General features: G+C 40.5%; 2 protein-coding genes across 5 annotated transcripts; both read right to left on the bottom strand.

The window, feature by feature from the left end:
- Positions 1 to 8232: 8232 nt before the first annotated feature.
- On the bottom strand, positions 8233 to 14492 carry LOC133906242 (SWI/SNF complex subunit SWI3C homolog). 4 transcript variants are annotated; one of them, XM_062348082.1, is made up of 9 exons: positions 14237 to 14482; positions 13593 to 14150; positions 12931 to 13493; positions 11426 to 11780; positions 11238 to 11311; positions 10305 to 10393; positions 10040 to 10092; positions 9777 to 9958; positions 8233 to 8992 (listed from the first exon to the last, which is right to left on the bottom strand). In XM_062348082.1, exons 1-9 carry the CDS (start codon positions 14262 to 14264, stop codon positions 8513 to 8515), a joined length of 2382 nt encoding a protein of 793 aa, XP_062204066.1. In that variant the 5' UTR covers positions 14265 to 14482; the 3' UTR covers positions 8233 to 8512. The 4 variants fall into 4 exon arrangements, 3 of the variants coding, with proteins under 3 accessions (XP_062204066.1, XP_062204067.1, XP_062204065.1); XM_062348083.1 differs by having other exon boundaries at positions 9777 to 9919; positions 14237 to 14477; XR_009907750.1 differs by adding an exon at positions 9413 to 9516 and having other exon boundaries at positions 8859 to 8992; positions 9777 to 10092; positions 14237 to 14492.
- Positions 14493 to 15277: 785 nt separating this feature from the next.
- On the bottom strand, positions 15278 to 20777 carry LOC133906763 (replication factor C subunit 2-like). The gene is made up of 12 exons (XM_062348762.1): positions 20663 to 20777; positions 20478 to 20556; positions 20297 to 20376; positions 19004 to 19123; positions 18849 to 18918; positions 18681 to 18754; positions 18478 to 18598; positions 18255 to 18317; positions 18112 to 18171; positions 16073 to 16198; positions 15900 to 15983; positions 15278 to 15566 (listed from the first exon to the last, which is right to left on the bottom strand). The coding sequence occupies exons 1-12, from the start codon at positions 20704 to 20706 to the stop codon at positions 15468 to 15470; spliced, it is 1020 nt and encodes a 339-aa protein (XP_062204746.1). The 5' UTR covers positions 20707 to 20777; the 3' UTR covers positions 15278 to 15467.
- Positions 20778 to 21613: the final 836 nt, after the last annotated feature.

The following is a 21613-nucleotide window of genomic DNA, read 5'->3' as shown; positions in this document are numbered from 1 at the left end:
GAATTGATTGTAGTCTTCCTCATCAATAACATTCTCCACTTCGATAATTATTATTTTTCCTTGAAGAACCACATGGCACTCATCCTTATTAGCTGGGTCTGATGAATTTTGTTGGTACCATCTCTAGAATTTTTTTTTACTATTCAACCCTTACATGCATGATATACATATCGATAATTTATCAAAATTAAACAACACATTCACCCTCGGGATCAACCTCATGACACTCTGCGACGTCGTTCTCTAAAGAGCGATAAAGGACATCGAAATGAGAATGAATGAAATATCATGAGATGTGATCCAAACGACATAAACTATGGTAGAGATGTAGTGCATGAGGTTATGAATGCAGTAGAGGAAGAATCACATGAATTGGAGTTCATTTGGCCACTTAATTAACCAAATTACGTGCTTGTTGTTTTTAAATCCAAAATTATATGAGGTAGTTCAAACAAACTCACATGAAAGAAGTACTCAACATGTCAAAAGGTATTTTTACTGTATAAGGTATACATAGAGAAGACCAAAAAAATTAGTTTCACATTTTATGATTTTTTAATTTCTGTAGAAATTAATCAAGTTTAAAAGGCTTAATCAAGATGAACAAAGAATTAGTGCTAAACAAGCATTTCATGCTTGAAATATATTTTTCAAATACAGAGCATGACAAAATAAGATAAACAAAGTTGGATTGACTAATTTTGGATATTTCAATATTTAATTATGGATTAACAAGTTACAACATATTTAATGAAAATAGTGGTATGTTAGTGGACATTTCATGCATGCATGTATTTTTATCATGTAGATCATGACAAAACAAAACTAAGAAACCTGGTTTCATATTTTTTTTAAGCTCTAGATACTTTTTTCTACAAATTATAGATTATTTCAGTCGATCTATCAATACAACTAATATTCCTTTCAGCATTTTCTGGATTTTCTGACTTTGGTCGGTTGCCGGCGGTGAACGACAGCAGAGCTTAGCCGGGGAGGGGTACCAAAATTCTCAACGCACTGTGGCGAACTTGTTTGAGGGGTCGGCGACAGCATGTACAGCGGCAAGCACGGCCGACGGTGATCATGGCGGGTGGCAGAGCTAGGTTGACAGTGGTGGTGTGCTGCAGAGGGAGAGAGTGGAAGGGACGGGAGCGGTGAGGTTCCCTGGACCGCGATAAAGCTCACCATGCGTTCGACTTAGGCAGAGGCGGCTCACGGCCTGAAGTTCATCGGCGAAGTGGGCGAACTTGCGGTGGTGACTGGAGGAGCACTGGGCCAACGATGGGCTATGATCGAACTAGCACGTGCAAACGATAGGGTATGGGACTGTGAAGCTCACCGAGCAATGAAATTTGACAGAGAGGGCTCAGAAGCGGTGATGCGTCTGTAAGGGCAACAAATGTCGTCGGGGGTGGTGCTGTGCTCGAGCTTAGAGGAGGGCCACTGTTTTATACTGTACACATCACTACTGGCTCATCCCACCAGCCGGTAGTGATGTCTAGCTATCACTGCCGGTCGGTGGCTTAAGTCGGCAGTGATGAGATGGCTGGGCATCACTGCCGGCTCAAGCCATCAACCGGCAGTGATTCCCCTTATCACTGCCAGTTCATAAGCTACGATGACTGGTTCTTCCCACGTGACCTACGGACTGGTAGTGATGCCCCATCACTGCAGCCCATAAGGAACCGACAGTGATGGGCCGGCATATAAGTCCGATTCTGTAGTAGTGATGGCTGCTTCCATGGTCTTAATTCTTGGCATTGATTTTTGTCCTATAGAATATGTGTTCTTTGCTACCGTGAAGGATACCATTGTGGACCCAGTTTATGCTGTGAATCGTGTTCTATTATCTTTTATTCCTGATGAAAATTTTATCTATTGTTGTTCATCAAAATAGAGACATTTTCGTGAACTGCAATACTGATTTGAACCATCATCTCTTACTTAACATGGGCTAGAGATTTGGAAGCAATATAGTTTGATTCTAGCATATGACTTAGTCAGGATGGAGTCTGATCTCGATAACAGTGAGATAATGATTGAAGATGATGCATGGGTTGAGATTGCGGTGAAACACATGCAGCTTAGATTATGTCCATCATCTTATCCTTCTAGAACAAGATGTCAATGATGTCAATCATCTCATTTTTTGAAGACTGGATGATATAATTAGGGATTGTGTATAGGTTTATGTTCTGAACAATATGTGCTGCTGAGATTGTGTACATAGAACAATGTGTTCTTATGTAATATATCTATATCTGTGTTCTTATGTGTTATATATATGTGCGATGTTCTTATGTATTTGCATGCGATATTCTTATTTGTGTGATGTATATTTTTGTGTGATGTATGCCATATCATGAAGGCAACCATGAAGCAAAATGGTTTCTCAGGGGGGAAATAGTTACACAGACAATTTTTCAAAAAAAAAAAACTATTTGTGACACTTTATACAGACATGTCTCGATAAAAACCATCTATGATATTTAATACGCATAGACAGTTTTTTAGAAGAAATCATCTGTGTGTATTACAAAACTAACATGTATGTAGCTCTGTTACAAACAGAGTTGTCACTGTTTGTAATAAGCTCGATATCACAAACACTTTTGCAAAGATAGAACTCAACCATCTATGATAAAGCTTAAAATACATCTATAATAACCCGTTCTAAGGTAGTATGCATTTTGGAATCACGCGCGATACTATAAGTACATGGCATCCTATCCTTGCATTATCCCTCTCCATGTGTTTTCGGATTCATGCGCATTGTCACTACAAAAAATGATAATTCATGCATTCTAGAAATGCACTCAAACTACTTAAAAAAGGAATTTGTTGTAGCATTTTAGAATATTTTTTCTGAAGATGTCAAAATGTTATGAAGGATTTGAGATATTAGGTCGCACCAAGCGTTTATCTTTATTAGCTCCACCCTACATAATACTCCCTCTGTTAAAAAATAGTACGCATATTTCTTTTTGAAAAGTCAAATTTGGTGTACTTTGACTAACATATAATCAAATTATAAAAATATCTAGTGTATAAAAATTATACAACTATGTTCACAATTCAAAATGATTTCACAATATATATGTTTTGTAGCTATAAATGATATATTTTGTGATAAAATCTTAGTCAAAATTCAACTTCGAAGACCGAGCGCAAAAGAAATACGTCTACTATTTCTAAATAGAGGGAGTGTTAGGAACCGTCTAAATAGTATTATAATTAATCATTAAGTTGATCATTTCTATAATCGTAACTGCAATGATTAACCAGAATATTATTCCGGTAGTCACAACATGTGTTTTGTGCCTAAGATCGAAACACACGCCTTTCCAACATATATCATCACAACAAAGCTTAATAAAGAGCGAGTAATTAAAAATATATTACAAGTCTTTGAGTATTAACAATTTTTGACAATTTACAACAAAAGAGAGGAAGAAGGATAATAAAACAAATCATCACCTAGCCAAAAGAGAAACTATACAATGGAAGAAAACATCTATCAACAACAAAAAATATGTGGAGCCATATGCCCTTAGGCTCCACCTAAAATAACACTATCCAAGTAGTTTGCACTACTCATACATGCCATCTATATCAGCGAGTGTGAAGTAACCGAACACTACCTCCTCCGTGTCGGTACCACCTAAAAGAGCAGTGTGAGTACGAATGTACTCGCAAGACTTAATTCATAATGGGTACATATAAATAACCTGACTCCAAGTATCATGCATTTAGATGTTAGCAAGGAGACAACCACATGGTTAAGTAAATTCATAAGCGAAAGCAAATTTGGACATAGTAATGTGAGCATCTATACTTAACCATACACATATATCCCTCCTATCCTGTAAGCATCAATATCATAAATATCTGTAACAGAACCATCATAAACATATCTATGAATAGAACCATGTCAAACATATCTATGAATAAAACTATCACAACCACATCCCAGCATGCTCATAACCGAGAGCGTGGTAATTTGAATTATTTTTATACCCTGCAGGGGGTACTCTTTTACCCACACAACATGATGATCATTCAGCTTGTGCGACCCACTAAAGTCCACACAAAGGGTACTCGTGACAACCTTTCCTAAATAGACCCCAACCGTTTGAACAGGCGCTTCTAGGTGCAATGGTCATCTAGAACGACTCCTAGAGCAAACTAGATACCCTACAGCCTATTATACCCACGACACCCGAGACGTGCAAGCCAAAGGGTCACATCTACATAAGGTATTCGGCTTATCATTTCCATAAATGGATATGTGGTTAGTACGGAAAGTGCTAAAGCTAACGGCACTAACGGACGATACTTAATTGATATAAGCGGTCTATAGCATCTCAGCTCCTCTCCTGACCTACCCCTAGCACCATCCACATCTCGCATCATCCTCAAACCTCATACATCCCAATATCATTATCAATTCCTGTGTGAACAAGTAAATAAGCGCTAAGCTCGCGAACAGTGGTTGAATCCATCGCTCGACTTCTACCGATGACCTATGCATTGCTAAGCATTTGGTTAACCTTTGAAGTTAAACAACCACATAGTTAAACCCAGGTTACAAGGATAGGAAACATCAAATAACCAAGGTAAGATCAATGCAACAACATAGGTTCTACGCACAATTCCCAACATTGACTCGCTATTTATGCATAACATACATATAGCATAACTTATTAAATTAGACACAACTGATCCAAAATAGTGGGTACAATATGCTTAGATACTTGCCTTGCTGCTTCGGTGCCTGCATGATGCGACCTGCGCAGCACTCATAGAATTCTGGATCGCCCTCGATCACGCCCACATCACACTCTAGTTCTTCGTTCACTGAAGAAGAACGCATGCAATGTGATGAGCATGAATGAGGTATAAAGATGTATGCTACAATATGCATAACAATAAGTTAAAAGTACAAGACACGCGAAAGATTAAAGAAGTTTACGATCTAAACAAGTTTGGAAACTCTGACAGAATTCAGAAGTTCTGGGTTGAACTCAAAACTTTCGGGTTATGAAATTTCCAGGTAAACATCAAAATGGGGGTCCTTAGTTAGCACCTTTTGAATTAACTCGAAAGTTCCGGGTTGAGGTCGGAACTTCCGGGTTGGGCCGAAAAACCCGGTTTGCTTCTGGATAGGGGTGCTTGGCTAATCCTAAATCGGATCAATCCAGAACTTCCGGGTTATACCCGAAACTTTCGGGCTAAGGCTGGAACTTTCAAGTTTTGGCAGACTTGAGTTCGCGATGAGTTTCCTCGGGCAATTCGACTTTCATGTCAAATATATCCCATATAAACATGTATATGCACTAAACCAAGAGTTCTAGACTCAATTTACACACTAAACCCATATGATTTCAGAGTACAATTCAACATGGATTTTCCAATGCTACCCGGAACCTTCGGGTTGTTGTAAAGAGAGTTCTTCGCGGGGAAACTTTGACCAATTTGATTTGTGCACCTCACCAATCTAAGGAGTGAAGGGTTTGCGCTAACACATGGGTTCTAGACTTCATCCACCAATAAGGCAACACGATTTCCTAGCTCAAACTCATCCAAATCCTCTTTTTTGGCTCCAAAGCCTCAAGAACTCGAGGCGCTTCGCAACTTCACAACCGAAGCTCTAAAACTCGGATTCAACCAACCAGAATGCGCATTCTCGCCATGGAATTCTAGGGGACTTACCCAAGGTCCTTTGTCGAGGTTGGTTACCATCAGGGTAAGGAGGAAAAGCTCGGGGAAGAGGAAGAATGCCATTGCTCCTTATTGCTTCAACCAAGAACACCAAAAAAGGTCAAAAACGACTCAAATCCTTCGGGCATGCTCAAAACAATTGGATGGATGAGAAGCTTAGAAGCTAATGATCGTATGGGTACCACATATATACCTCGATTTTATTTCTCGAAGGAGGAATTCGAGGAAGAAAGAGAGTCAGCTCGAGAGAGGAGGGGGGAGCAGCAGCTTGATTGCTCGGGTGGGAGAGGGAGAGAGCGTGGGAGTGAGGGAGAGCTACCCATTAAGGAGAGGGGGTGGTTGGCTAACTCATGTGGGTCCCATTTGCTAGAAAAATAAGCCCATTTCAATTGAAAAATATTTCCTTCTCTTCCAATTTTATTTTCCTCTACCTATTAACTCAAAACGAGACGATCTAGTACTCAAAAATAAATTTGCTCAAAAGTAAATATGATGCTTATGATGTATGATTATGCTTAAGACATGGTTACGGGTTCGGAACATGACAGGGAGTAATCAATATTGCCATAATATGGCAATACATAATGAGGGTTTTTAAAAAAGAACTTTAGCACTTTTTTATTTTTCAATACTTTGCTATAAGATTGCAAGGAATATATTTTCGTCACATATACCAACAATGATGTTCCAAGCGGAACCGTCTTAGCCTCCTATACCCCAATCTACTCAAGGATCGTCTCGCTTTATGCTGAGCAGAATGAACTCCAATTTGCTGTCCCAGGAAAGCTTATTGGTGTGGGAACAACCATGGAGATCTAACTTGGACACGTGCTGATAGGCTGGTTGGCCAGGTTCTCGGTGAAGTTGGCTCACTACCTGATGTTTATGTGGAGCCTGAGGTTTGTAAAATCTATGTTCCTTGAGGTTTATAGATGGACAGAAACAGCTGTTACTCACATACATCCTTGGACCTTGCTTTGCAGATCAAATTCTTTCTCCTCCGGAGGTTGTTGGGTGTGAGGACGAAAGGTACAGGGAAAGTGGGGAAGGTGTCCAAGCTCACCAAGGGTGAGATCCTGATGCTTAACCAGGATCTATGCCCACAGGCGCCCGCGTGGCTGCTGTCAAGAATGGTCTTGCCAAGCTACAGCTCACTGCGCCTGTCTGCACAACCAAAGGAGAGAAGGTTGCCCTGAGCCGCCCTGTAGAGTAAATCCAGAACGGAACGACACTCAGAAGCACCACCCTGGCGTGCCCGCTCTAGACAGCTGAAGTTGTGGGGCTGAGGAGAAAACAGTTTGGTAGTCTTCCTCGGATTCTAAGGTTATATTTGTTTTTTTTTTTTGAGTGGATTTTAGCTTCAAAAGCAAAAATAAAAAATAAATAATCATAATCTAAAAATTTATTCTCACAATATACTAATCCAATTGTACTACGAAATTCTACAATATATAATCTAATGAGAAGAAGCTTCTCCACAAAATTCAGACTGTAGTAATCCACTGAAAAATAAACGGGGTCTAAGTCTTGCGCCACTAGTTTAATTTTGCTTTGTCAAAGTTTTGGAGGCCTCTTTCTATTAAATATTATTACGAGTCCTTTGGACCTCAGCATGTCGGAAAGCCTAGCCTTGCCGACATTGATGGTAGTGTCATCATGCGTTGAGAAGGTTTCAAGTGAAAGTAGTATTTCACCATATTTTGATCTGCTTCTGCCTTCGCAATTTGGTACGTGTTGTTATTGGTCTCTTTGCCCTTGTATTATCTCTGCCCTAGCACGATACAGGTGTGCTCCACCGATGCGCACCCGGGACTAGGCTGTAGGGTGAAAAAAGATATTTTCCGCTCGTTCATCGAAGATTTACAAAGTAAATATGAAATGACTGATATACATGTCTAATACTATTCAGTATTATCTAACTTCAAATCTAAGACAAAAATAAGATAGGATAAAAGATAATTGGTATCGTCTGAAATACTTGAATGTTAGGTGTTATAAGAAAACATATTATAATTTCACTTAAAAATATAATAATATATATGTAAATTATCACACATCCGTAAACAGATAATACTAAATATTCTTATTTTTACATCTCAACAATAACTCTCTTTGTACTCATTTTAATTGCACTCTTATACTGTTTAATATGTTATGTGTGGGTACAAATGATATGCAATTTTTTTATCTATTCGACTAACTGAAAGCTTGCGACACTATTTACTCTGACTCCGAGAAAAAAAAATACATAATAAAGAAATAATTATTCGATATTATTTGTACCCAACTTAAAAAAATATAAAATAAGATGAAGGATAAGCTATATCCATCTATATCTTTTTATCCCTACTAGCTGGACAAGGTCGCAAGCCGCAAACACAAGTTGCAAATACGGCAACAACATCCTGTGCTGTTGGCCAAGTTATAATGTGACTTCATAGGTTTGGTGGATTACAGAGTCGGGCAGACCACGATTCTGAATATAAACCACTTGCACCGTACAAGTCCAGATAAAGAATGCACTTGGATTCAATCTCCGTAATTTTCTAAGAGCGATTAGGAGCAGTAATAATTACTTTAATCAGGATGAAATAACCTCTATGCACCACCTAGCTCCTGGCAATATCAATCTTATCAAACTCTTGAAGAGAGAGAGAATGGAAAACCTATTGCTGGTACCAACTACCTCTATACGTGATTGTGAAATTGAATTGCAATGGTCAATGATCGCGAATCAGGGCTACATCCCAGGAGTCTAAGACACACACACAAAAAAAAGAATCTCGTCTCACTAACCTACATTCGAATTGTTCCCTGAGGGTGGTCTCAACAAGGGATGGTGATTAGGACTTGCCGGATTGGGCATCCCAGGGTTGAACATGATGTTGGGCGCCGACGAGGATGAGCCAGGATGGATTGCTGAGAGCGGCAAGCGAGGCCCGAACGAGAGCATCTGTTGCCGCTGCTGCTGCAGCAGGGCCATCTGGGGGTGCCCCTGCATGTTATTGGTGTACAATGCCGGCATGCTGGACTGTGGCATTGAGCTTGGCATTAACGGTGGTCTAGGGCTGGTGACCTGGTTCATTGGATTTGAAGCCATGGTACTGCTGCCTCCCGGTAGAGTGCCTCCTGTGGAAGCAAACCGAGCTGACAACATCCGGGCACGCTGAGCTGCCAGCTGCTGCCTCATCCCCTCAAGCCGCTCGCTTTCCTTCAAGAGCATGGTCTCAACCTCAGCAAACTGCTTCAACTTCAACTCCAATCTCTTTAACTGTAAATGAGTGTTGTGGCAAATGATAAGAGTGAGAATAATGAAAGCAACATTAAATATTACCAAGCACGTTGTATCTTGCTTTTTATCCAGCATTACAAGTATAAATTTCAGAAAGGTAAATATTAAAGGAAGTGTTTCAAAGGCCTAAACAAATTTAGGGAAGGTTTGTGAACGATTATTGATTCAGCTGATCAATATAAGTTCCAGGGCAGTTGAGGTTTCAAAACCAAAACCCATTTGTGCTTGGTTGGGTCCTCCTGGCTTTTAATAAAAGACGGTTTTAATCGTGAGTTATAAGGTTTTTGCTGAGTTATCTAAAATATTACAGAAGGACAATTTTTTTCCTTCGAACTACAAAACTACCAATAATCAGTAATATTCTTCAAGAACTGAGCTCCAATTAGGCAAATGCCAAACCTTGCCCAATAGAAACTTGTGTTTTCTCCAGTGGCTCTTTCATGCTCAAAGCATCTTCTCTTTCCTCAGTTTGGTCAATGTTTTCTTTAAAACGCAAGTATACTCTTTGAAGCACCATATCAAAAGAAAAGGCCAAGAAATCATGTCAGTGATGCTTGAGATTTATTCTATCAACAAGTTACAAAAGGTTGTTCCAGAGCTACAGCTACCTTACTTCAAAATCAGGATTTCTTTAAGTCATAAGTATGCACGAACTGACACAGCAGCAGTGCACAGTAAATGCAAAACTATACCACAAAAACATGATGGTCTAACACCAAAATAACAAAATTGCAGCACCCATAACTTTTGTATTGCAACAAACCTGATGATTTATGATGGTGGCAGCTAATCTCTGAATTTCACGCTCCTCCTGATCTGCAAAAAGTTTACTCTTTGTTGCTGCTGCTGACAAGCCACACATTGCAGCGTTTTTGACAGCTTCATGAGAGATGGATGATGAGGGTTCTGTTTCAGAAGAAGATTGATTGTGTTTTACAATAATCTCTGCACAATAAGATAGTAAAACAAAGCATTTACCGTAAATCATCAGGAGAGAATTCCAAATTTGGGGAACAAAGCAGTTACCGTAGTTACGATGAGCAGCATGACCTATAGCATCAATGCCTTCTGAACACATCCTTAATAGAATGGAAAAGATCATGTTAAAAGATAGCTCCAGTAATGTGAGACCCAAAAAAGCAAAATAAATCAAGAACCAATATCCAAAGTTAATAAAAAAAAATCCAAATTTGAATTATTGCATTCCAGTTATAAAACCAACATGGCATGTCAGAGTCAAATGTTCATTACTCACGTCACTCAAATCCCTTATGCAGCATAGGTGGCTCACCTGGAATCATCTCTTGTCAAAACAGATAATGCTGCACTTGCACAGGATGCTGCAACTCTTGGTCCTACTTTAGAGGCCAAAAATGCAACCTGCGAAACATCTCTGAATAGTAAGGCCAGACATATAAATAGATCTCTACAACAGATTGACCATTGAACACATATAAAACAAAGACACAAAACTAGATGCGCTGGAATCCCACTGTGCCCCTCAGTTTGTGAGGATTTATTCACAAACTTGTCGACATATTTGCTCCTCTTGTTCACCTAAATACGATGCTTCCAATTCCCACCCAATGGCTCATGTTGTGTTCGGAGTTACCATCTTACCACTAAAATATGATTATGCTCTAGATATTTCCCTATCAAGTGTACGCACATGGATTTCCAACTAACGCTGGAATAGTGGAATGGACCATATGATTATACCACCAGTGCCCTCAATCAGGTGTTTGTGAGTTCGAGACTTCGAGCAGCCAATCAACAGCAAAGAGCAATGTGTGGTAACAAAAGATTAGTGCTAATAGGGTACTGCTTTCCACCCAGAATTCTATGTATTTTAACAGCTTTTAATGTTTGATCAATCAAACGAACTGCAACAAGCTATCTAATCACGCATCAAGAAAGATCTAAAGTAATATAGCATAGAAATATGGATTAGCAGCTCCAGCATCATGGTTGGCAACTACAAGTCAATGAATCAAAATTCACAAATGATTTGTCTTCCAGATAGTACGGGGTTGATTCAGAAACATTTCAGTCAAGGAAATCTAGAATTTGTAGTGCAGATGTATGAACATCACTAAAGGCCATAAAAAAGACCAGTGAAAATAATACAACTGTAAAAGCTAGACATTTCGGCACCCAAAATTGAATAGAGAAGTGTAATAACTTTATAACCAACAGGTCCAACAAATAGTGCACGGTGACTCACCAGTGACATGACTGGATTAGCAGAATTAATGAATGGAATCTGGTTTCTAGGTTGGCTACTTTGAGGAAAGCAACCTAAGAGAACAAATCATCAGTCAGAAATGGAGGCGGCTAATACATTTTGCAACATTGAAAACTGAAGTGTAACAAAAATGAGAAGTTTGCTGGTTGAACAAATAGCAAACATACCTGAAGTACTACCATTGGAATCTGAATGCAAAAATCCATTGCTTTGCATTCTGAATGGAAGGGATGCTTCTGGCACTTCAATGTTCTCTAACCAACCATCTTCCACAGGAAGACGAATAAAATGATGAATACATTGTGCCTTTGACTTTGTTCCAACATGCTCCGCAATATGATTCCAGTTATCATTGAACTTCTCTATGCCCTCCAACAACAGTAAAGTTTCCTGATCAGTCCATCTGTCCCCATCAGTGTCTGATCCATCTTTTGTCCCATCCATTCTCTGAAAATCTAAGCTTGAGTGCCCAGGAACAAATCTTGCATTGTGGAAGCAATCTGAACAAAGAAAAATGTTTGCCTGCTCAATGAGTTAAAATAAGACAGCTTGTTAATTCATTTACATTCTTCTTCGATAACGAGAGTGAGTTTGCAAAAGAAAGCAAAATATACTGCTAAAGTGCTAGAAAAAAAAAGACATCGATGAACATCCACCTGAACAGAAAATGACTGAATATGCATATCACTCTTAAAATATGACGCATCAAAACTAAAAATATGTACAGGTCAAATGATCATGAAACATATAATGCACTGACATCAAATACTTAATAAATTCAGATTACTTGTTAACAAAAGCAAATGATTCATTGAGAGCAGGTTATAAATGTGCACCTTTATTTGAAATGGACAACTATTTTGAAACGATGCACCCCAATAAGCTGGACAAGTATTATAAAATGGGGGAAGTATTTGAAGGTGCCCTTATTAATTTAATTTGCCGACTGCTGACAGTAGAAAAAATTTGATAGCAAACAAAGGTGCACATTTCGTAGGGGCAAAGATTTTTAATGTAAGCTAATCCATGTTCTGATACCAAAATGTGATTTATACTGGATTAACATGAAGTTAATAATTATCACATTAGCATATTTGTTGGCAGTTTGCATAGGGTTACATCTCCAGAAAACATTTTTAACCAAATCACCATGCTAATCTCCACTTTTAGTACTTGAAATCACAAGTTTAAAAGATCAAACACCATTACTGTACACAGACACCGAAGCATAAGATCCAAAATTTTCAGCCTTCAAATTCCTCAGACAAAAAAGCACACTGAGATAACTACTTCAGCTTAGGAATTAAACGACGGTCTCTATTTCATTGGAACATCATAGTCAATCTTGCGTAATGGTTCGCATTTGAATGTAATCTTTTAGAAAGGTCATAATCAAATAAAAGCAAAATTGAATATATCCACAAGCATAGAATATCATTTTCTTAATCAGTTGCTTCTAACATAGTCAACCATTTAGTAAACCAATGATATATTTGAATGTAAGATAATCAATAACATAACATCATTCTACAAAAGAAACGATGAATGCAGTCAAGCACTATGGGATTATGAATGTGATGAGATTGTGAAATCAACAACCCTAAGGATGTCACGGGTGTCACTAAATATGATGAATGAAAAATATTTAAGTAGTAGTTGTACTTGTGCGCACCTCCTTTTGTGATTCGTAGTGCAAGTCGGTCAAAGGTTTTGAGCAGAAACTACAAGAACTCTCTGATAAGTGCTCCCAGATCTTCTCATCCAAATCTGCAGCAGCATCACCATTTGCCACCACTGGAGCAGATGAAGTTGACACCACAGAAGCTATATCCTCAGCCCGGATACTGCATTTTGGCCGGTCAAACAAAATCAAACCATCAATCGATTTCATTGGTGCAGATACCAGCTGCAGTTCCCCTGTTGTCTCCTCCTTGATTAGCGATGCTGCCATCCTCAGGCCCCGGTGCGCAGACCCGGCTGCTAGGTAATTAATGATCCCCCAACTTTCCAAGAACCTAAGTATCCTACTCAGGTCATACAATTCAGCCGTGCTTGTGACAAGCCCCTGGCACTCGGCAAACACAAGTCGCTTCTCAGGTCGCTCCAAATACTTCGCAATCACTTTATTCCTTAACATCATGTACTTCTCTGGTGTGTGCCCTTGGGACTTCCCTGAGAAGTATTGTGGCACCACCTGCCTCTCCAACCTGTGCACCGTCGTCGGTATGAACCAATCTACAGTCGCAAATCAACATATACGCGTCACCAATTTATATTAACAGTCTGTTTTATAGGGAAGCTCACTGACAAGGGTTTTCAGTGCGAGGAAGAAACCTGAGTGCCTTGGCACGATGTGTAGTTTGCCGTAGAACTGCTTGGGCACGCCACGGCCCTCCATGAGCGGATGTGGGGTGCAGACATAGGTGGACGGCTTGTCAGGGTCGTCGGACAGGGACGGGTGGTCTGGCAGCATGGCCGAGCGCACCTGGAGCTGCCCGTGAGAAATGTTCTCGAGCGCGGGCGACGGAGCTGGGGTGGACGGAGCACCACTGGCACCGGCCGCGGCGCGCTCCGCCGCGACGACAGCAAGCACCGAGGGGTGGGGCCGGCCGACGGCGCGTCGGACTGCGGCGGGGAAGCCGGAGACGGGCTCGGCGGAGGAGAACACCTCCGCCTCGCGGAGGTCGAGCACGGTGTCGTCATCGCCGGCGGCGGCAGCTGCTAGGGTTCCTCCGCCCCCGTTGGCGGAAGCGGCGTGGGGCGCGTCGTCGTCGCCGCCGCCGAAGCCGTTCGTGGCTGCGGCGGAGTCGGAGTCGTCGGAGTGGTCGGCCGGCTGCTTCGACGGGGAGGGATTGGCGGTGCGCTTCCGCTTCCGCCAATTGGACCGCGCATCTGGGAGTGGGAGTGGGAGGAAGTTAGGGTTTTCTGGGTGCGGGAATTGCGAGGTGCGAGGGGTGGGCGTCGTAAGGGGCGCTTACCTGCGCTGGAGGAGGCCTTGCGCGGCATCGTCGGCGGCGGAAGAGGCGGAGGTGGTGGGAACCCGGAGAGCGTGCCCGCGAGTGAGGGGACCACGGCGGTTGGTCCGGAGGCACGTGCGAGGGGAGCCGATCGCGGAGGCTTTTCAGCTTGTTCGAATTTTGGGCTCTTCTCGGTTTGAAATTTTTTGAGTATGGTTGGGTTCAAACTTCAAATTCAAATCCCCAGTCGATGGTAGCCAGCGGAACAAATAGGTTTGGGCGTGGCGATGATGAAAGGGAAAGAAATCGTGAAATGTGGCGGCATAATAAGCGACAGGTCTAATATTTTAACAATAGATGTATATAGATAAAAAATTATTTGATAACTAAGTTATATTGTGCATTTAAGTTATACGAAGCTAATTATATTTTAAGACGGTGGAATGCGGTAGTAAGAAAAGAGCTAGATGAGTACGAATGATCTATTAAGTGAAAATACATAATATAATCCTAAAATTCTAACAATTACTTTTTTACAAGAAAAATTCTAACAATTACTAACATCCATGTAATATATAGTCATTTTAGGACCGCCACCGATTATACTAGAAACACAAGGTAGCTGAAGATGAAGACCTAGGGGAGGAAAATCTAGAAGGTGAATAGTAGCAGCATGGACTCGGCGGACCTCGCCACCTCCATGTTTGTGTACGTAACTCTACAATCATGTATAAACGGTTTCTTCAGTTTCTTCTTCTGCTAATTAGCTATATATATAGGGATTTCTTGCAAACATTCAATAGCTTCTTCACTAGCTAGTTAATATCGTATTGTCATGTGAAGCTCAAGGCACGACTACCGTCATGCATCACACTGCTTGTAGCATTGCTGTATAAAGTATAGATCTGTGCCGTTGCAAGTTTCGAGAGACCAAACAAACTGTGACCACGATGCCCGCTCACAAGAGAACGCCTCAACCTGGTGCGCTAGAGTCTGGAGTTCTCTGAAAACCGGAAGGCCAATCCTAGGCTGCTGCTTGCCATCACGACATCAACAGAGGAAAAGAGAAAGGAAATATAATGCACAAGATATCACGTTGAAAGGTGCAATTCAGTTGGTACATAACCATCACAAAGCTACAGAAAACGGAAGAACATGATGGCGAGAAAGGTTAGCCTTCTGCAACATCTTAGCAGCAAGATTAGATAGTTCATCAGTCATCATCGCCACTGTTCCTCTTCATGAACTTCTCTTAGAAGACCAACGCTTGTGACATGTTGAAAAGAGCACGGATAGTTTCGCTGGCGACATCCAAAAGCTGTAAATACTCATCCGCCCCATCGGTCAAGCACTGTGAATTCCCCACGAGGAGAAAGACGATGAGACAAGGAATGGGAAGACAAATACTTTGGATGTCTCACTATTTTACACATGAATGGATATGAAATTGGATTCTTAATGTAGGGAAAAATGGAACTCTAAAATACCAACGTGATAACATTAAGTTATTGCTGAACTAGTATCCAAAAATTAAGCGGAAGCTTAGTTGTCCTCCATCAAGACCTACTATCCAAAATTCCTCCAATCTTTTAGTTTTCCTTTAAACAAAGACAACTGATGCTAACAGAAGAAAAATGAATGAAATACGGAATTACTATAATACTATAATTTCAATCAGACAAACCTTATCAGTCTCCCCAAGCTTTATACATATTCTTGCCTTTTGCAAATCTGGAATATCATCCGCGCTGACAATCACATCTAGAAACTGAATAAGAACTTTAGTGAGCGGTACTGATAAGATAAACAGGACTACCAGAACTAGAGTATGGCACTAGATAAGAAGAAATAATTGACCTGTGATATCAGCTGTGAAACTGGATACCCATCTGCAATTATGTTGCTAACTTCCTTGTTTGCCGCATCAAATTCACCAGATTTGCAAGCTGCAAGCAGTGACTTCACAACATCTTCAGGGATGACCTGACACAGAAGGGCCAATATGACGAATGAAAGAGTTTGGTATCCCAAGAAAATAAACAGTTTCCAACTGTTTGTTCAGATCACCAATTACTTACAACAACGACGACAAAGAGTCTTAGTCTCAAGCAAGTTCAGATCACCAATTACTTGCATAGAAAATTTATCATGATATATGTAACAACCCAAATTCTCAAAACCAAGAGAACTTCTCCAAAGAAAATAAAAGAGTCTTGCATAGAGATTTGAGCATGTGGTATGAGGAGACCGGTACGGGATCTACGGTTGAAAATGCGGTAGTCTTGCTTAAATCCAAGGACAAATTCGTAAGCTGATCTTTTTGTGTTTACAGTGCAACCACAAGCCTGGTATAGGACGGACCTAGCCGATTAATTTGCTTTACTCTCAGCATAGTGTGAACCAGACAGATGAATGGGGAATGGATGAGATGTCTTGGGATCCAAAAGGCATAAGAAGGGGCTTTCATTGTTGAGGTGTATGCACACGACAATAAAATCTTAGCGGGTAGGCATGCTGAGAGGGACATTGTAAAGGATTTGCAGTGAATTCCTAACGCACACCTCGAAAGTGTGCAAGAGTTTCTTGTTGGCCAGTTGGCCAATGGGTGTTCGACAAACAAGAAGAAATATCTTACGGGTAACATGTATAACCTCTGTAGAGTGTAAAACTAGTTAATCGACCGTGCTTACGATTAAGAGTGGCATAGAAAACTTACCATGATTAGAACTTGATGTTTTAGTTAGTTTGGTCAGCTGTGATGGTGAGAATCATGGTTGAGGTATTGTTAATCATAGCAGTAGGAGCTATGATTGAGGTGTTCAACCATAGTGGATAGAACTTTGGTTGAAGTGTGAAGTCAAGATGATTGGAATCTCGAGGTGGTTTACTATTTATAGTTGCTACTTAATTAGTATTGTTTTTCAAATGATTTACTTAAATGTCGGTTTATGCAAAAAGAGCCATTTAGCCATATTCTTATCAAAGCCTTCATATGCATAATATTTCCTTCACAACTTGTAGAGTACAACATGTGCTCACTCTTGCTATCACCAAACACTCAGTTGGAGAAGGTATTGAGTATGCTAAAGATGGATCATTCTAAGACGCTTTCTACGTCGATCATGCATGTGGAAGAGTCGTAAAGGATTAGAGTATTTATAGTTCGTTTAGATTCCGCTGTAGTTTATTTGGTTCTTTGACCATTTGAGATCATTTGTGTAAGACATTTTATTCGATTAAGGTACAAATATTGTAATAATTATCATCAATGAAGACGCTATGTGTTGAGATTGATTTTCGGGCTCAGCACATAATGAGATTGATTGTCCCTTAAACCGGTCTCGACAACATATCCATTCAATTTTTTTTATATCATGATATATCTGAGAACCAAGCAATAGCTCGGTTGGTAGAGCCTCCATTTGAGGAGCCGCCCATCTGGGCTCGAACCCAGGTGCTCGCAGGTCGTGTGAGTACCTCTCTAAAGGGTTTGGTACTCCCCTCTCTTAAGACAAAGCCAGGGAGACATCTTCTCCCCATGGTCAATTTTTTTTAATATCATGATATATCCATAGATTTTTTTTATCATGATATAAGATAACTTTCCAAGAAAAAGCACAATAATATATTTCCTTTGTGACTAAACAATTTGATCACTCTCTGTGCAACATCAATGAAGGCTGGAGCAAGATCCACTTTACTAAGTTCAGGGGAACAACATCAATCAAGAGCAAACCTGTATAACCCCAAGCACCAAGCAAAGATAATGTTACTAGCCAAAATAGGAATCGTACATTTCAACATCACATAATACAGGAAGTAGCAAATTAATAATATGTGACGAGATAAGTTAGTCACTTAGCCAAAAAGGGAAAGAAAAGTGAGTGGAGGCGTACCCCAGAAACACTGATCAAGTCACTGGAAGAAATAGAAGATCCAAATAAGCACGCTGCACTCTGCAACACAACAAAAGCATATGAAACTAAGATAATTTGACCAGAGCTTAACACTCATGAGAAAACTCAGAAAACCATCAGACCTGAAGATAGGTTATAGCACGGCGAAGATCACCTTGAGAAATGGCACTTAGTGTGGACAATGCCTAATTTGAAAATTCAAAAGCATTTCTACATAAGTAAACAATCCTCAAAACAATTGACCAGACAATATGCATGATGTAGATATACATCTGCTGCCCCATTAAGAATTCAAAACTGGGCCTGATTTAGATAAATATGAGGAAGTGAGCTCGTTATGGGTACCTGAGCATCAAGATTGAGGCCTTCTTCATTGCATATATGCAAAATGCGGCTGCTCATCACTTCTTCTGAAAGAGGCTTGAACCTAAACTTTGCACATCTGGATGCAAGTGGCTCTATTATCCTATATTGCACATTAGGATCATGAACTGCATAAATTCAATACATGTACAACAGGGAATAATAAAATCAAGTTGATAAAATACCTGCTAATATAATTGCATATAAAAAAGAATCTAGTAACTTTGGAGTAAGTCTCCATAGTACGCCTCAAAGCATTCTACAGATGGATACAAAATATCAACAACCCATATTAACATTTGTATGAGTTTTAAAGCATTAAGGATAGAAAAGTATTGCATGTGGCAATATACCTGGGCATCTTCTGTCATCGAATCGGCTTCATCGAGAATAATGATCTTGTATGGTGGGCAGGGATAACCCCTGAAGTCCACCACAGAAAGAAGACTAATCAAGAATATTACTGTCAGATGCAAATTGAAAAGCTTAATAATTTTGATGAGCTTACGCTTTTCGTGCAGAACCAACAGCGACAGCAGCAAAGTCCTTGATTTTTGTCCTCACCACATTAATTCCACGATCATCACTAGCATTAAGCTCTAAAACTCTTGACTTGTACAGTTCTGGACTGCATTATCCAAAGAAGACCAGAAAATTGTGAGCACCTAGACCTACTGAGAGCAGTTTTGCATAGGTTTGTTCAAAACAAAACATCTTCTAATGCAATTTCCTTATTTAGTGGTCATGATTACTGAACTTTAATGAAAGAATTTGGGAAAGTGACCACCACATGCATATAATTGATAAGAGGGGAAGCTAAATTGGCTGACAGCATTCTCAACCAGATCAGTGATCATTGTGAGTTGAAAATAAATGCAACTTTGCTACTTTTGTATTAACTGGATTTCCTCCTAAATGACTGTTTTAGACATATATAATTGGCATAAAATTTCATCTGTTATTGCATCAAACTTTGCTGTTTTATGAATGCATTTGTATTTTTTCTTCCCCACTAGAACTGACAGCCCCTGTTGGTCCAAGCAGTGAAAATAAGATAAGATCTACTGAATACATTGCAACTGATTCTAATCATCAAGCATGTAGTTTATAATTCATCAAATGTTAATTACCCACAGGCTGTGAAAGATGCTAGAACTTCAGGAATCAAAATTTTGATCACGCATCATTCAACTCATTGGTCCACAGTCCACACCAACGCATCATATGTGCTAATAAATATTGGCATTTCTAGGAAATAACCGTGACCTCAAGTCAATTGTTTACAATTTCAAAACATTCGTCCAATTCTTAAGATTCTACAAAACAGATATTGCAATCTTTCGCAAATGAATCAATATTGACACATCTTGATGGTCCTTGATCCATACTTATGAAAATGCCCAACTCTCTACAAAAGCATTTCTAGGCCCCATACATAGAGTTGCTTGCACAGGATATTGCAAAAAATTCAACAATTTTCATGAAAAGAATCTCCACGGAACCTTAGAATGGACACAACAGTACAACACAGTACTACATTAGGGATTTCTACATTTGTTGCTGTTTTCTCTTGCTCATCCTAAAACAATGTTACTGGCATTGCAGAGCATAATCAGAAATTAACGTCAAACATCAATCATAGCAAAATGCAACAATCATCATGCCTAGTTAATGCTCTCAATGTTCCATTACAATAGCACTTGCAAACTATCACACCTTCCAATATTACTGAGTACACTACTCAAACTAGCCCAACAAAACCAAAAAGACAGAAACAAAAAATTCAGCAAGAGGGTATTACCCGTAGAGCTGGTGGGCAATGGCAAGTGCGGTGGTAGTCTTCCCGGTGCCAGGCGGGCCGTAGAACAGCATGTGCGGCAGCTGCAAGGGACCAAGCAGCGAATAAGAAAAATCTCCTAGGGGTTTCCACGAATAAAAAGAGGAACTTGTACGGGAAGAAAGGGTTAGGGTTTAGCGCTCACGTCGGCGGTCTGAAGGGTGTTGGTGAGCACCCGGATCACCTCCTCCTGGTGCGCCACATCCTTCACCTGCCTCGGTCGGCTGCGCGTGCAGGACGAAGAGGCGTGATTAGAGCGAACCACGGGGGCTTCGTTCCAAATTCCGGGGAATAATTTGGGGGGAGAGAGGGGGAGGGGTGCGGGCTTACTATTTCTCCACCCATGGCTGCGACGTCGGCACGAGCGGCGCCATCCACTGCTGCTGCTACTCCGCCTCCGCCGGTGGTGGTCGTCCGCGCGGGCTGCGATTTTGGGAGTTTTTTTATTTTTATATTTTTTTATTAAAAATTTAAATAAATAGATTCATCGTGAAAAAAATTGTAAAACTAGACGACTGAGAGAGCTGCAGCCCTCTGAGGGGCGGTTAGGCCACCCACCCTCTTAGGGGGCGACAAAGGTGCTAACCGCCCTCTCAGAAAGCGGGTAGGACCTAGGAGGGCGGTTAGCAGCCTAACCGCTCTGAATGAACAGTAATGGCATTTTTTTGCCGAAAATTACAAAATATTGTGTTTTTCATCAAAAATTAAAATAGGGAATTTACAAAATTCGGAATTAACAAGATTGAAGAGGAGTGAAAACGATATACTAAGGAAGCGAGAATTTGTAGTAGGTTATGTAATTGTCGGAGAATAAAAAATCAGTATTTGTGAACAAATTGTATATATGAAGCACGCGCAGCATATTACGTGGGTATGAGGTTGCGAACGGCGACAAACATAATATTAAACATACGGTGAAAAACATTACATGAGACTGTAACCACGACGAGGAAAAGAAGATGACATGTACGGTTCGCACTAAGACCTACTTATTAGTACGCCGCTCCTTATCATAATATGTCTTAGAGAGTGAAAATATGTCGGGTTACATTAGATACTATCTACTGAGTGCATCTAGGATATTTTCACTTTCGGAGGACATCGGGACCTGCCACCTTAACACGGCGGGCTCTTTCCCGCTTCTTTACCCTCTCAGCCTCCCGAGCCTGAGCTACGGTATGGCCATACGCCTCCTTCCTCATGCGCTCTTCTTCCTCTCGCTTTAGGCGAAGTTCCTCTTGCTGCTGCTCGTACTCCCGACGTGCGTAAGCTTCCCTTCTC

This window comes from Phragmites australis, chromosome 23 (assembly GCF_958298935.1).
Source record: "Phragmites australis chromosome 23, lpPhrAust1.1, whole genome shotgun sequence".
NCBI lineage: Eukaryota > Viridiplantae > Streptophyta > Magnoliopsida > Poales > Poaceae > Phragmites > Phragmites australis.
The sequence above is the reverse complement of the archived record's forward strand: the minus strand, read 5'-3'. Positions and strand labels throughout refer to the sequence as shown.